Genomic DNA, 16,769 nt, shown 5'->3' on the forward strand with positions numbered 1-16,769 from the left:
TATATTTTGGCAGTATCAAACAAAACATGTTCCGTTGGCTCTACCTCCTTAAGAAGAAATTATACTTTTATACTTATACTTTATAATTATAAAAAAAACTGCACAGTTGATTGTATCATTACGTACTGTAGACATCACTACCATTACCACTGTCATTATGCACAAAGTGACTGTTCTTGTTCAGTCACACAGGCTAAAATTAGACATAAGGAAAGATCCACTTTTCAATAGTCCCGGCTGGCAGACAGTGTGTTTGTGTGGAAGTGTTATGCACCAGACTGAGGCGGCATGCCCTCTTGACTGCTCTTGCGTATCTGTTGTCTGTTCCTCCATGGGTCGGCCCATGCCTGCCAGCGCAAGCACTGCAGTTAGCCACCTGATTACTGTAATCCAGGGCTGAGTCAGACTCCCGCGGCTCCATTACTCAATCCTAACTCAAACCTGCTGCCTGGCCACCATGCCAAGACCCGGGGTCCGCACGACTTGCACCAGACGCCGTGCCCTGGCTCCATCCGGCATGAACTCACTCACCTTTCTCACCCCACACCAGATGGTCCAGTGTTGTGTTCAGGTGTCGTGGGATGTCCAGAGCAACCACACCCTGTGTAACGACAGCTGCTCCATCACAGCCAGAGCAATTGAGAGTAGCACGCGCAGCACACATTAGACCCACACACACACATGGTCCACATGTGCTCAGAGGAAAAACTGCCTTGTTGCACAGCTGGTGTTTTATTTCACTAATAAAAAATTAGCTGTGTAGATGTGTAGATTTAAAGCATGCCAAACAAGGATGAAGTATTGCTCTTTGTGTTAACAGCGGGCCCCTATTTCACGCTCTTTTTCTTTCCACCTGTGCAGAAGTGGAAGCCAAAAGGCCCCGCCTTGCAGCACATAGTCAGCGGTCTCTGCCTTGACAGCCAACCCCCGGCTGGACCGCCAGTCATCACCCAGTGTCACCCCCAGCTGGCCAGCCAATCCTGGGAGCCCCAGCTCATCACCTGACCCTGCACAGAGAGGCAATGGTGAGAAGGAGGAAGCGGTGGCAGAAGGACAATGCAAGATGAATTGATTAGGTGGAGAGCATTTGGTGGAGGGGGAGGTCCGGAGGGAGGCGCACAGTGATGCTTCGCCATGCATTAGGACCCAGGGGGTGTGGAGCGTGTCTTCACACTGTAGTCGACGGGAGATGCTGCTGTCTTTCTAGTAGAGGAGTTTATTTTTGTCCAAAGGTTAATGCCATTGTGTTTGGTCTAAGGGGTGTTTTGTGACATTTCTTTCTGTGGTCCGTAAGACTGATGATATTGGGGATAGATAGACAGATGAAGAGAGAGAGAGAGCAAAGAGGCAAGATTTATGACACCTTTTACTCTCTGAAACAGCTCATACCTGTATATCCTCATTCTCGTGGACGATGTGGTTTCCCGCTTCTTGACTTAAATCCATGGAAGCTGTAGACTGTTTAATTGTTTTAATTGCTGTCTTGACTATGAATTTCACAGTGCATTCCTCAAAGTGATATTGTATATATTGTAGAAAGCCCCAGCCATAACCTGTTTTTAAGTCTTTAATTTCAAAATAATAAATGTTTGTAGGCTGGATGAGGACACTCATAAATTATTGAGCTGCTTTTAGAGCCAAGAGAAACATTGCAGTAGCTACCAGCCCCGACGGTCGTAAGATCGGCTCATTGTAACTCCGAATAGATGAGAGATGGAAAATGGAGCGCAATTTATTAAAGCACTGGAATGTTTCATGCAAAATGGACTGACCTGCAGTTTTGGGGGGTGAGCTAAACAATGCACACATCCATGCATAGCATCTGGCATTTATTTTGCATGACCTCCAAAACCAAAACACATTTGAGTTTGAGGGAAATGATGCAGTGAGCCCAAAGAATGTTTTATTGTAATTTTTGTTTTGTTCTTAAAATTCTTTTTGTAAATACTTGAGGCTTAAATAAGCTTTGTTTTGGAATAAGTGACCATTCATGTCATTTGAAAAAAGAATAAAAAATGGCAACAGATATGTCTGTGATCTGTCTTTCTTCCAGTAATTCAATTTATGCCACAAATCATGCAGAAACAATGCTGCATACAACTCAAGGCACCGTATTGCTCTGTAGATTGAATTTAACTGAAAGAGGGGAAATTACATGTGTATTAGATTACCCAGTTAATTAGTGTATGATAAAACACTGGGACATTTATCTGGAAACAGCCCTGTTTATTGTGTGACATACTGTGATTATTGTTTTCCTCACCATACAGACCATGGGCAATTAGCCAGACCAGTCAGCACAACGCCTTTTTCACCCACTAGATGGCGTGCTTTCCATAAAATGTAGTCCATCTGCTCAGCAGTATCGTTTATTGCCCATCTGAAGCAAACATCCTCGTGAGATAAGCCTGTGATAATCATGTGTCCATCCGTCCATTTGTCTCTACTAAGCAGTAGGCTTGAATTAAGTATAATCATTAATTATGTGACAGAGAATTATACAGGAAGTTTGCTAAATTAAGCATTTCTGTTAGAACAGGAAACATCTACCTAACACACTCAGTATTGCATTTAGAGGAAGACATTTGTGTTTAAAAGGAAATGGTTAATGAAAGAGACTTTCAACTGACTATTGCTCCAAGCTTCTGTTTGAGGAAGTTCTATTTGAAATAGTCAGAGACCCTCACTTCGTGCCACATAAATATGTGGGGCTGAAGCAAGCGTTGTAAAACATAAAGACACACACACACACACACACAGCATACAAGCATACATGCACAGTATCTTAAATCGGTATGGTTCAGTATGCATGCGGTAGCATATGCCCCTGTATCTGTACGGTTCAATCAGTATCCATGTTACTGTTTTAAATAAATACAAAAGTATTAGATAAACTGATAATATCAACGGAGATGGAAAGAGGAAAGAGAGAGAGAAAGAGATGGAGAGCTCAACAGGCTTAGCCGCTGAAACAAGTGTGTGCTCCCACTAGCAAACTTGCTGTCCATGGGAACGCTAGGCATTCCAGCTTTACTCCACAGGCCTCTGCCTGAACTCTAGTCTATGCCCTTACACAGCTATGCTTGGAATGCAGGGTACTGATAGGGCTATTTAAGAGGTAAATTGTCCGTCACTATGAGAAGGCACGGAGAGTTACTTCATCAGGTAACCCTAATGTTAAACGGAGCCAGCGCATAGGCCTACGTATCATAAGATTGTGGCTACAATGAATTGTTAGTTTTACATGGTGATGATATTCCATTCTTGTTTTTAACTGTTAAAACATAAAGAAGAAATACATTAACCACTATCCCTCCTGGATTACAAACGTTGGCCTATAGCCTATTTGGACTTATTGGGTTGTAATGTCATTGGAAATAAAAAGACCATAGAAAACACTGTGTTAGCATGGCCTCTAGTCCGCACTGCCTAGCTGAAAACGCACTCAAATCTTAGAGCAATGAATACAGACAAAGGTAGACCTAGCCAACTTGTCGAAATGTTTTGTCGAATATACCAAGGAATTTGCTACAATCAAACTTACTCTAACGTTATAGCCTACACAGCTGTTTGACTGTATATTTCCGGTCAGAGAGGTTGAGGAAAAGAGCTGGGAAAATGTCAGTAAGACAATATACAAAGTTCTAATGTTATGGATCCATACAGGCATTTTTTAAGAATAAGGAGGAGCTGTTGTAGTCATAAACACCGCACAGGAAAAATAGTACCTCCCCAATTTTGATTGTCACATATTTTAAGCAACTGTGTATTCAGATGCACTACCGAGAAGTAAGGAACCGCCCAATTCTTGGAGACAGGGCGGTCCGTTGCTAAGGGTGAGGTTTGGTTGAACCGGCTAGTGTACCGAGGAGCATAGCGAGCGAAAGAGAGGCAGGTGAAACCTATGGGTGAAACGCCTGATGTTTGGAAAACGTTAGGTGACTGCGTGTCGTGGGAGTATTGTCCTGTAATCTCCGATAACGTAACTTTCTTTGAATTTGGACTACTCACACCTCATATTGGGCTTGACTGGGTGACAACTGCACTTTGCTTCCCGCATTTCTGGATTGGGTGTTGATCAGGTAAGGAGAGACAAGTGGGAAACATTTTAACAAGGTAACTATCGCTAACGTTATAATCAGGTTACCGTAGCTAACGTTCATTTTATCACTAACCTTAACCAGCATGCGAGCTGGATGTTCCATGAGCTAGTTAGCGAACTTGGTAATATACTTTAGGTTAGACAGATTGGAGGTGAGTGAGAAGTGGTGCACTCATATTTGGAGAGCCTACGTTAGCTACTTGAACGGGCAGTTAGCTGGGAGGGCTAGAAATTAACAGTCAGCTAAGCTGTGGTAACATTTCTTCTGGTGCAAGCTTGCCTGTCATCAGACCAACGCTAGTTGAGTGGTGGGTTCCATCAGTTGTATAGTTAGCTGTGTTAGCTAGTGTTGCCATCGCTGGCTATCATAAATACGATATGATAAGTAACATCAGCAGACGAAAACCTAAGTTGGTAAAAAAAAGCTGATAGCCAAGAAAGCCTGCCTATTGTTGACTAACGATGAACACTGTTGAATAACCGCTAAGGTTGAACGCACCTCTTCGTTAAGGATAATTAACATTACCAGACATAATTAAAACTTGGATAACCTACTAGCGATCGATAACTTACCTATACGTGCTTACCTTGCTGAGCTAATATTTGAGGGCTAGCTTGGATAATGTTAACGCTATAATAGTTCACTTAGATAGTGTTTGACTGAGAAAATTAACATTAATGTTATGCTTTAGCAATCTCGTTATCTCATGTGTTAGGAGAAAGCTGGTAGCTAGCATTTTTAAATTGACAGTAGACAGCTATCGGCAGATAGTTACCGTTAGCTATTTTTAGGAGAGAACGTATCTAACTTGGATGGATCAGCTATCTTAATATCCTTGTTTGCAAACAAATTCTGCCTTTGGTGGCTAACCTAACAGCTAGTAGTAGTTGGCTAACTACCGCCAGCTAATTTCAACATGACAGACCCTTCATAACTAGCTAACTGACGTCAACATTAAATGGCTAAATACCATCAGCTAACTAGCTCCCATCTTAATGTTAGACATTAAGCCAGCTAGATCACCATCATAGTTAACCTGTTCTTTGTATATCGCTCTGGACTTTGAATATTCCCCTCGGCTACCTTGTTAGAATAGCTCGCTAGCTCCAGCAAAATGCGGCACATCTGGACCAATGCCATTTCTCGCTGCGTAGCTTGGAGGCTAAGTCGAGAGGCTGAACATCAGTATTAATTTCCAGCTGGATAACGACAACCGGTACGTTTTGCTGTTGTGTAAATGTGTGTCAGTGAAATGACCTGTGAGACAGCTAGAAGATCTAGCCACCTACTTTTATAAATTTGGGACGACTTCTGCTAGTCCTTCACGTTGATGGTAATGGCTATAAAGGTGAAACAACCATCTCAGGTTGTTACATTAGCCAGCCATAATACATACTTGTCTTTTGAAGGTAGCAAAGTTACTGTATCGCTAGTTGAGAGAGTACAGTGGACAAGGGGATGTATACACAGGATTACATAAAAGTTTATTTTACTACACCCTCTTAAATATAATTTTGTTTTATTATAAGGATTAGATTTGTCGGCTGATTGGGACACGAGGTTGCGACGTAGGTTATGAGTGAACATGTTTCAAAACCGAATTTTGCTAATAGACTTGTCAAAATATTGCAATCCTGTGAGAAGATGACAAGAGCCAAAGCTTGCACTTGTCGGCACATTATATGCCATGTCACGGCTAGTTTACATGCCATATCACAGCTAGTTTACATAACATCAAGTGTCTTTCGTGGAACATACATTTATATGAGCGTTTTTCTCCTGTCTCAATGTACTTCTGAACTTTCTCAAAGTTAGCATCACAGAGCATGAGCGAGTCTCCAAATCCCGCTTTAGAATGTATAGCAGCTCTAAAAATCTCTAGGCGAAGTAAGTTATTGTCTCAGAAGGCTATTTTTAATGGAAACTGCAGTCAAGTTTCACCCGATATCCAACCTGTGACTTTGAAAGTAAGGGGTTGGCCTGGCTTGCTGAAACCTTACGCCCCATGGACATGTGTATAGCCTTCCAATTAGTCATCGTAGTTGGATTTTAGTGTCGCAATCTACCTGCCTTCCTGTTGTTCAATGAGCAAACATGTCTGCGTCCATGTTACTATGCTCATTGGATTTCCTGTGCCCAATGTCGGTACACTCATCTCATGAATACAGCCAATACCTGTCTTAGTGAATTATTAGCTTGAATTGTGTTCTGAATGTTTGAGCTGAACAGACGTGGAAAACCTGAATGAAATGTTGTACCATTGAGGAATAAGAAAGGTGAATCTGTCATCTCTGCTATTTATTGTTGGTCACTTTCAGCTGCAGGGTAGTTAATGGATAACATGCCGGCAGAAAGCTGGTTGACTGGCAGTGATGATAACACTGTTGTTCCCAAGCTTATCCCTGGTTTCTCAGGGGGCCTTGCTTTGACCTGAAGATGTCTGGAATCTGTGAAGACACACCAGCTAGGCCAAGGCCTATAAGCAAAGCGCGTGTTGAACTGCCCTACATAACTTTAGCATACACACAAATTCATGTTGTTTCTTGAAAGCTGCAGTGTGCCCCGAGGAACTGTGTGGTTGTAGTAGGATATGCTGTGAGGAAGGTAGATGTCTTGTGAAACAGGCAAAGATGGTGTCTCTGTTATCAACCTGTGCTGGAAAGGCAGCTTGGCACAATAGCCCTGGAGGCCTTCCAATCACTTTGATTGATTAGTCATGCCAGGTAGTCTCTCTTGATAAGTACCATAAAGTCCCATGATATCACATCCATATCCATGGTTAACTGGAGGATGCGTCATAGTAGACATTATGGCTATGGCGGTTCAAGGCACAGAGAACTACTTCACCCTCTGAAGCCTCGGTCTTAAGCAGCACCATACTGCTTGTCAAGATTTACCTTATACCTGGTTAATAGTTGGCCTAGGTCTAGACGGTTTCTGTCTTACTTTGTGGTTTATGTGTCCAGACATAGATCTGATATAAATGTCTAAATGTATTTTTGTGATGCTTATAGAAATCTGCTTACTTAAAATACAGGAGGGCTGGTATGTGGGCAGTTAAAGGTAACCCTCTTAATGAAGACCCTAAACACTGACTGTCCATAATATAATCAGGACACGTGCCTCATTGAGTATGTCATTGCTTTTTCCCCCGGTCATATGTCGGCTGTTTCACTGTGTGGTGAGGTGGTGCCATTTGCTCTCCGTTTGATTGATGGTTGTTCTGTTGATTCTCTATTATTATGAGGGCTCTGAACCTGAAAGTGCAATTACTTATTCTCTGACTAAACCGTGTTCTGCTGACCCCATTTCCAGTCCAAACCAGCCTAAAATAGCACAGCCGCAGTGTGAAGGAGTAGGTTAAGCCAGTCCTATGCTAACACTTTAAGCACTACACTCAACAGCCAGACATGGGCTTTACTGTTTGTAGTTCTGCCTCTCTCTGTAGAGATATCCACTTAAACAGAGGGCACCACACTGCAGAGACACTTTCACACTCAATCTGCATGCTATCATGACTCAATCATGAGACAGATATGGCCAGGGCTAAAAAGCACACTCTGACACAGGTATTCAAATACATGTAGTCCTTGGCACCGAATCTGTGAAGTGTCAGACTAGGCCTGTTATTTTGCACTTCTTAGAATTGGACTGGAGCATGTTCCATTAACTGGATTGGTTGAGGCACTACACACACACAGTCTTTCCTGGCTTTTGTGCCAGTGTGATTACACAGAGCCTACAGATCTGCCGGTGCCGGCCACTGATTACATCCCACCAGTCTGGATTAATTCCTCTAACACCAAGACATCAAACTCAAGCACTGATCTTTTACTCATGCTGATGGGATGACTTATTCTGTGAGAACAGCTCAAAGCACCCAGGTCTTTGTAGCCCTAATTCATTTAGGATAGTTAGAGATGGTTCTAATGTGACAGAGTGGAAACTGTGGTGTGAATTGTAGTGGTCAGGAGCATATCTGTAATGAACAGAGAGGCTGTCCGCTGGCAGGGTGATGCAGGAGCCTGCTGTGCGCTGCCTGCTGCTCATGGGTTATTCAGCGGCCAGGGCCCCTCATTAGGACTTGATGAGGATGTGATTAGAGATCCAAGGAGTCGTGCCTTTGTTTCAGCTTAATCTCTATTTCACACTGTTCAGAACATGTTAAGAAGGACTGAAGGATCATTTCCATCAATTGCAAAGCACAATGCACTCGCAAACACACATAGTGCAGTTCAATGCTGGATGACAGAGGGCATTGCCTAGGCCTATGTCTGGTCTCTAACTGCAGCTTGCACCATGCGCAAGTGGTGGTGTTGTTTTGTTGTTTTGTTTTGACATTAGAGACTTGTTGTGGTTGTCTCAGTTCCATGGAAACACAAACAGGAAGTTGCTCAGAGTGCACTAGCTAGGCGTACCTCTGGGTATAACATTACGTCCGACTTAAAGTTGTGACTTGTGCACCATTTCGACTTAAGCCCTGCATGTGTTGCACCTGGAGCCTAGCGTTTTACGCCTAGTATGGAGCAGGTGTAAGTTGGAAAGTCAGACTAGTATGCATGGTAATAATAACAGCGGCATTCGTCAGAGTGTTATCGAATGCACCTAACGTTCTGAAATGCGCATTAACAATGATCCCGTAAGTTCGTTTTATTTACTACTGGCAACGGTTGCTACGGAAAGAAAACCAAACCATTTCTATGGACCTGACGCTCAAGAATTAGAACATTCGTTTTCCTTTTTGTTTTGGGTTTCGTTATCCATATCCTCCAGGTTGTTTGAACGGAGAAGTTAGAGTGCGCTTTGTGGTGGCAACAATGATTGTTTTGTGTGTATTCACCTGGAAGCCCATCATAAGACCAGTGGTCAGTCAGGCTTGGTGCACTCGGTGTAAACTCAAATCACAATGTCGGATGTAGGTAAGACTCAAGACCTACTTTTTTTCCCGCCCAGCTGCTGCTCTCCACTCCTGAACCTATGCTAATTGAGTACAAAGTATGAAACAAGACATTTTGGTGAAGTCTCCCTCTACAGACACACTCACATAGGACTGGTGAAGTGCAGTATGGGAGATATGCTGACTCTTGGGAACTGAGGGTGGATTCTCAGGATAGACAGTTGGTGCAGGGCCCCCTTACTGGGCTGAAGTCTGCTCTTTGCTGACTCATGCCTGGCCTGGAAGCTCTGCCTGGACCAGTCTGCTTTGTTGTGTAACAGAAGGGGCAGAAGGCCCAGAGACACACTGTGCCATGGTTCAGATTCACAGCACACCCCACAGGGACACTGTGCCATGGTTCATATCCACAGTAAACAGGAAGACGAGTTCCCATAGAGTCTACGTGCCTTGCCCCTCGAGATCTACAATCGATTAACTCTATGTGTCTTACCTGATCAAATTCTAGACTACGCCAGTAAAGCCCATCTGTGTCACAAACCTAGCCTAGATACTGCACTAAGGGCATTCCTTTTTTAGAGTTTCTGGATGCTAGTTGAAAAGTCCTGGTGTTTCATGTGGAATGGTTTTTTAATATGGTCTGTCTGAGATTTAAGAAACGGTTGGATTGTGTTTGGGTTCTCTCATAGTGTATTGGTATGGTCTCTCTTCTGTGTATTCCGTTTACTGTCATACCTTGTATTTTGTTAGGTGATGCTGGGTTTTCCCTCCCATAGAAAGGCTAAAGGCACTGTGCCTGTTTTTGCGGAGTGTCCAAAGCTGAATGAACTGAAAAACACATTTGCAGAGCATCGGACCCGAATGAACGTAACATCTACAATGAGAGTTCTATGCACTGAAAAGGAACCTTCTCCGAGTGTACATCTATAGTTCCGTTTAGATATTTAGTTGGAATTAGTATATAGTGTCTGTTGTTTGTGAGGGTTGTGAGAGGGCGCATGTGCAGCACAACCCTCCCAATACTTCAGAACGTCGACACCTAAACTCACAACAGTTCAAATTTTAGAGGTAGGCTACATGGCAACAGGTGGATTGCCTGTAAACTGGGAGCCGTCAGTCTGTCACCACCACATTAACTTTATTTAACGTGGGCTTACAAAAGCTTGAAAGCACGATGTAAACTCAGGATGTAACATAGGCCTACCTCTTGTTGACGAGACATAAACTAGCTTGCATTACTGAAGGTATTCTCACCATCATCCATGTCTTAGTTGTCAACAACTTAATGACTAGACTTAGCTTGTGGTGACAGAATGTGTCCTATTATAAGTAGCAGGATCTTAACTAATATTTCACTGAAGTCTTGGATATTATAGGCTACTCCCTCCCTCACTCACTCAGTCACACTTACAAACCAGAGGTGATATGCATCAGATGGACCATCCTCCCATTGATAAGTTGGAGTCATGAGGAAGGAATGTGCATTCCTCTGCCGGGTAGAGGAACCGAGAAGAGAGCATTTCCTTTCCTCTTGGTTACGTCAGTGAACCCTGGCTTGTGCCTGCCATCAGGGGAGAGCTCCTGCGTGTGAGGAGAGGTTAGGCTGAGTGTCTCTCTCTCTAATTGCTTCACATGTTTTACTCTGTGTTAATAAGCCTAGAACCACATATTCTCACAGATAGAGAGAACCGACAATGAGGCTTTGCATCTTCTTAAAGTAGAAAAAAACGCACTCTCAAGCTTGTCTCTTTGCTTATTTATTTTGACCAGTTTATCCCCAGACGCGTTTCGGCCTAAGCCATCGTCAGTGTGTGATTTGCATCTCCTTGCCTCTTATGTTTAGTGGAAGCAGAAGCATAGGCTTTGCAGTCTTTTCCAGTTTTTCCAATCTTACTTTCCCATTTCCCAGTTCTAGCCCACTGCTTTTGGCCCCTTCCCAGAGCTGTGGAATGGCAGCCAGTCTATTAGTGACCCGGTTGAGGGCCTGGATTTGAGCTGCTGCCATTTAGCCTCTCTGTAATTGGGGTTCTGCCTGGCCCTGTCCGGGGCCCCCTATCTTTTCACTTCTCTGCAGAATGAGGGGCGTTACTTGCCTCAGCGGCCTCATACAATACCAGCTCATTGTCATGTGAGACACACAAAGGGCTCTTTCAGCAGTCTTTATCAGAGGTGTGAGCAGAGAGAGAGAGACAGAGAAAGGTAAAGACAACATATCGTGCCGGATATGCCCTTGTTTGGTATGAGCCAGGTGAAAAGGTGTGTCACCTGAGACACTCACCCGAGTCTCTAGTGGTTGTCAGACTGGTCGGATGGGATATGATGACATTACGTGGTTAAGCAGTGTTTTTGTGTCACCTGCTTTCTTCTACCAATTTGCCTTTAGAGCTCGCCTTACAAGAATGAAGATTTTTTGACAGCCTCAGGTCAGACATTCAGGGGGAACCCCACCCACCGCACCCCCACAAAATATACCAGTTTCTCCCCCTCTCTGTTTCACCTTGTGTCTGTTGCGATGGGTTGAGATGGGCAGCAGTGCAGAATCTATCGGTAGCAGAGTATGTCTTTTGCCTCACTGATTTCCTCGTTGTCAGCTCTCTCTCTCTGGTTCTCTGGTTCTCTGTCTCTGATGAATGGATGATGAGAGAGCTGAATAAAGCATGAACATGGGCCTCCCCTGTAGGCTCAGGTGTCAGTCCCTGCTCTATACTCTCTTGCCACACACACACACACACTCCGCGAGAATAGGCCTACACCACCAGTTTCATCATTGCACTTGCACCAGGACCGCATTACAGTGTCCCCTTCCTGTTCACTGTCACGTACAAACAAGCTCTTTAAATTCCAACACAGACACATGAATGCATGCAGTACGCTTTTTTTGCATGCACACTCACAACCAGCTTGCATGAAATACCTTTGTGATTCGTCATACACGTTGTGCTATTTCATGATTTTACGATTAAATTGTTCATCTTAGCACCGCACAGCCCTGCAGGAGAGCAGAGATCTTTTAAAACATACTGCAGTCTTTACCAGCTCACACAGCACTGTTTCCAAATGTGCCCCAAATACCTTTAAACCGGCATTTCAGCTGTGGGAGCTTCAAGTCACATAGCTGCTGAAGCACAGACATGGAGTGGGTACATAAATGGTTAACACGCTTGTCTGCCTGTGAGGAAAACATGTAGTAAAAAGAATTAAGCATCTTATAGTCCATAGGTTTATCTTTCTTTGTAGCCTTGCATTAGTCCCTCAACCTGCATTCTAGTGTGAGCACTACTGCAGTATTTTTTGTTTGCTTTGCTTTGTGGTGCGGTGGGGGTGGGGGTGAGAGGGGACTTGCTAGCAGTTATCGATTGTCAGTCTCAGGCTGAAAATACCTGAATCTTTGCACTGGTATGTGCACCTGCCATCATGTAGCCTAAGCACTGCACTAAGCTGGGGCTCAGTGTGTCCACATCCATCTACAGGAGTGTTGAGTGGGAGTTTGTGGGTGCGCTAAATGAAGATATTGAATGTCTGTTCTCTTAGCAGGACGTTCCTCTTCCTCTCTGATCTCTGGAGTCATGCTGCTGTGTCAACATGCACGCACACACACACGCGCACACACCAGGAAGCAAAATTAACTTTTGGCCTACCAGCCAAAGTGACTGGTAGATGAAAAATGTTACCGGGCATGCTTTTCACAACATTATTTGTGAAAATCAGTAGTATACTACCTTCATGTGTAATTTTAATTTCATTGTACTCTGTATATGGAGGATAAGTTTAAGAAATCAGACAAGTTTTACTATCAGTATGGCTTTCAGGGCTATTATACTATTATTTTATCTTCATACAATTCATACCTTAAAATTGATTGAAATGCTTAATGAGCATACTAATACTAATAAGCAGACAACCACCAGCCTAAAATCAATGGAGAAAATGTCTTTTGTGGCAGTGCAAGCTCTGATAGATAGAACAACTTTCGTGATGGACGAGCCAGTGATCAAAGAATTTTGCATAATATTGTCCCTCACGACCGCTCTACAAACACTGCAGTGCATTGTAGCTACCATCTGAATAATGAAGCCATTTCCGTGGGTCACCACGAGGCTACTTCTTGCCTGAAAAAAATGGAGTACTCGAGGGGGGAGCGGGGGCAGGGGTTGTTGCGTGTACATCTCTCAAATATTAGCACATCTCTGAATATAGAGAAAAGCATAACATTTTAAATGTAATGATTCATTGAAAAAAAATTAAAAGCAATAAAGTATTGATATCAGGGATATTGTAACATTATTATTATCAACATTCTACCGTTGCCCAAGATACAAATTTTGCCTAAGCCTTAAATATGAATTTAGTCATCTTTGCTTGCATCTAATTTTCAAATCAACAGATTTTACGATATTTTCCTGACTTTGCTTTGGAGCAATATATCTTCACACTGAACCACATCAGATCTTTTACATTTTGATTTATAATACACATTACAGTGCTTTCTAACCAATTAGGTGTATGTCTGAAAGAAATCAATTACATTTTTTTTTACGAGGCATTGAAAAAAGAACAAAATATTTTGCACCTGTATTTCAAGCACATATTGCCCATGTACAACAAAGTCTATCTTAAACATAAACATACCACTGGAAAGATCATGTTTTAATTAGTAAATGCACAAACTATTAAGTTAATGCCTTGAACCAAACTATATTTGGCTAATTATGTGTTTTTATGTGGCCATGTGCTTCTGTTCCTTGTGTCTCTGCCTCAGACCCTGAACTGATTCATTGGCTGCTTTGTTTTCACCTGTTCCTCGTTGTGTTTAACCAGTGATGTTTCTATCTGCATGGTGAAAGAACACCCTATTTTGACATGGAACAGAGGAATAAAGGCCTCACACACTATAGCAAATATAGGCCTATGCTGTTTGTGTACAACGTTTTGACACTTATATAATCCATCTTCCCCAAATATGAAACATATGCATTTGCATTTAAACGAGGGCATACATATAGATTGGAGGCTGGTTCTCTGATGGGTCACGTTCATGGGTCAAACTTGAATACAAAACTATGCGCAAGTACGAGATGTGACTGCAGAAACTCGAGATAACTGATTAGATTATCTCGTAGGCTCCTTTGTGCAACCCCTACCTCACACTGAATTGTGGCAGGAATAAGCCGAGCTGTAGCAATGTTAGCTGAGGTAATGCCGGTTGCTTCAGGTTTGACAACAACGGTGCAGAAGTTCTTCGGATTGTGCAAGTGTGTAGCTTATGCTGTGTGTCTGTCTCACCCCCTCCTCCTCTTCCTGTCGTGAAGATGTGGCCAGCCGCTTTAACACGATCAGATCGAAGAGGCCAACAGTAACTGCAGTAACCGCCACCATTCACTCGCCAACACAGAAATGCACACGCTGTTGGCGGGTACTAGTTTTGCTCCCTGATACACACACACACACACACACACACACACACACACACACACACACACACACACACACACACACATTGCCTAGTATTTCCTCCTGGTAGTGAGTAATGGTTCCATGAGTGGAGAGAGCTGTTGACCCCAGATATGACCCCTTGGCAGGAATGATGACGTGGAACTTGTCTGCTGTTGACTGACACTGCTGGTCCAAACTTTACCCCTCTTTCTTCTGTCTAGGGTGCCTGTGTGTATGTGTGTGATCCCATGAGTGTGTATGTGTGTGTAGGGATGGGCATTAGATAAAATTATCTTAATTGATCGTCTGGAGAATTAACGATCAATTTCCGATTAATCATTAATATTTTTATATTAAAATTCACTATTTATAGGCTATATTAAAATGCAGTGAAAATAGAAAAAACACAGCGTGTTCCCTCATTGAGATCTTTATTACAAGATGAACAACTCTTTGGCAGTTAAACTTACAAGATGGTCAACTCTTGTGGCAGTTAAAGGGATGTGTTCAATGGTTACACTTGAAAATATGCGCTGCTGTACTCTTAAGCAGCGGAGCCGACAGCTAGAAGCCGGTGCTCATAAACGCAACTGACCCTCGTTTTTTGTTTTTCTCGAAAAAAAATCTGATTATAAATAAATTAATGCTGTCAATAGATTAAAAAAATTAACTAATTAAGCTCACATTTTGAAATTCATTAATCTAGATTCATCGCGATTAAAAGTTAGTTTTTCTTCTAAAGACTAAATCTTATAAATTAACGAGTACTCCCTTCAGACAGCGTGTATTTTAGACACTGTTTCGTGCTCTCTCGCCGTCATACAAGGAATGTATGCGAGACACAATGGTGCCCCTCGACGGTAAATCGTAAGAATTGTCCCCTGAAGCAATTCGAATCACCTCAGTCAGCCCACCGTCTTCAACTATGTTGATGGGCCGACAGTCACCGGCAACCCAAACTGCTACAGCGTTGGTAACCTTTTCACGGACTGGTCTAGTTATTTTCCTAGAGAAGTCGTGGAGTGTGAGTTGGTGACCTAACCTGGGACTACTTTCTGTCGGGTCCTTTGCATTAAGGTGATAACTAAGGTGATTGTTCCGTCATTTTGCCTCTTAAACAGAAACTTTCCGCCCAACAATCCCTCAGCTCTCTCCATCTTTAACTACTGTCTCGGTCTCTCCTATCTAACTGACTGCAGACTCGCGGTGGTTTGTGCCATGGGTCAACGCTAATATTTTATCGCATTAATCTCGGCAACAATAATCTCATAGAATAACGCGTTAACTTTGACAGACGTAAAAAAAAAAAATGACACGCACATTACGCAACAGAACATGCATTAGTTTAATCGATGAAAAAATTATGTTATGAGGAAATTCTTAATGATCAATTAATCGATCGTAGATTAATTATGCCCATCCCTAGTGTGTGTGTGTGTGTGTGTGTGTGTGTGTGTGTGTGTGTGTGTGTGTGTGTGTGTGTGTGTGTGTGTGTGTGTGTGTGTGTGTGTGTGTGTGTGTGTGTGTGTGTGTGACAGGACCGACAGAAAGAGAGAGATGATGCCAAGAATAGAACATATGTTGAGAGCATGTGTGCCCACGCACTCTCAACAGGCCATAATGATAGTGCTGTATCATGCCAGGTCCTCTGTGGTGATCTGTGTGTGTTGGATGCACATGTACACACACACACACACACTTTAGGCAGGAGAGTTGAGTTAGTCATGCTCAGTTATGCAACAGAACATTTCCTAGCCAGAACTTTCAATTTCCTCCTCTCTCTTTGTGTGTTTGTTTGTTTGTTTGTTTGTGTACGCATGTGTGTTTGTTTGAGAAAGTGCTTGTGCACGAGGTTTTGGGTATGTTTGGTTGTAAATGCATGCAGAAGTGTTTGTTGAGCATAGCATGTATTCGCTCACTGACACACTGGGGAGCTGGTTAATTGTTTTTATAGCGTTGGTTCATTTTCTCATTACATGGCAGTCTAGACTGAACGCTAAAGGACATTCATTAACAAAATGCTGTTAGCTTTTGGTTTAGAAACTAGTCAGACACACTTACGCACTACTATCTGTGCTCTCTCTCTCTCTCTATCTTTATATCTCTCTCTCTCTCTCTCTCTTTCACTCACTCTCTCTGGTGTTTGAGAAATGTGTCTTTTTCTTCTTAGTCACTCTTCTGCCGATTAGCATCTTATTTGTTTGTGTTTCTGGTATTGTCCTAGTAGTCTGTGTTGAGAGATTCTTCCCACACTGCCCTCTGTTGATTTGATCATCTCAGAGTGAGCCTTAGCCCCCCCCCAAGTCTAATGGGTCTGCATCATGTTGTCAAACGCGCTC

The 16,769-nt window shown here is 42.9% G+C and overlaps 2 protein-coding genes across 8 annotated transcripts in view; both read left to right on the forward strand.

Annotated features, from left to right (window-relative positions):
- Positions 1 to 2,026, forward strand: part of galnt16 (UDP-N-acetyl-alpha-D-galactosamine:polypeptide N-acetylgalactosaminyltransferase 16) — a 20,165-nt gene extending 18,139 nt beyond the window's left edge. Inside the window, exon 15 of the mRNA XM_012826258.3 lies at positions 862 to 2,026. Within this exon, the coding sequence (XP_012681712.1) occupies positions 862 to 1,005 (144 nt within the window). The 3' untranslated portion in view covers positions 1,006 to 2,026. The remainder of the gene's footprint in view (positions 1 to 861) is intronic.
- A 1,740-nt stretch (positions 2,027 to 3,766) lies between these two features.
- The window catches only part of numb (NUMB endocytic adaptor protein), a 39,990-nt gene continuing 26,987 nt past the window's right edge, over positions 3,767 to 16,769 (forward strand). For 2 of the 7 annotated variants that reach the window (XM_031579743.2, XM_031579740.2), the window contains exon 1: positions 3,770 to 4,082. The gene's annotated coding sequence lies outside the window, so the exon portion shown is untranslated. The other 5 variants (XM_031579738.2, XM_031579737.2, XM_031579741.2 and 2 more) reach the window with 5 other exon arrangements.

Source organism: Clupea harengus, chromosome 14 (assembly GCF_900700415.2).
Source record: "Clupea harengus chromosome 14, Ch_v2.0.2, whole genome shotgun sequence".
NCBI lineage: Eukaryota > Metazoa > Chordata > Actinopteri > Clupeiformes > Clupeidae > Clupea > Clupea harengus.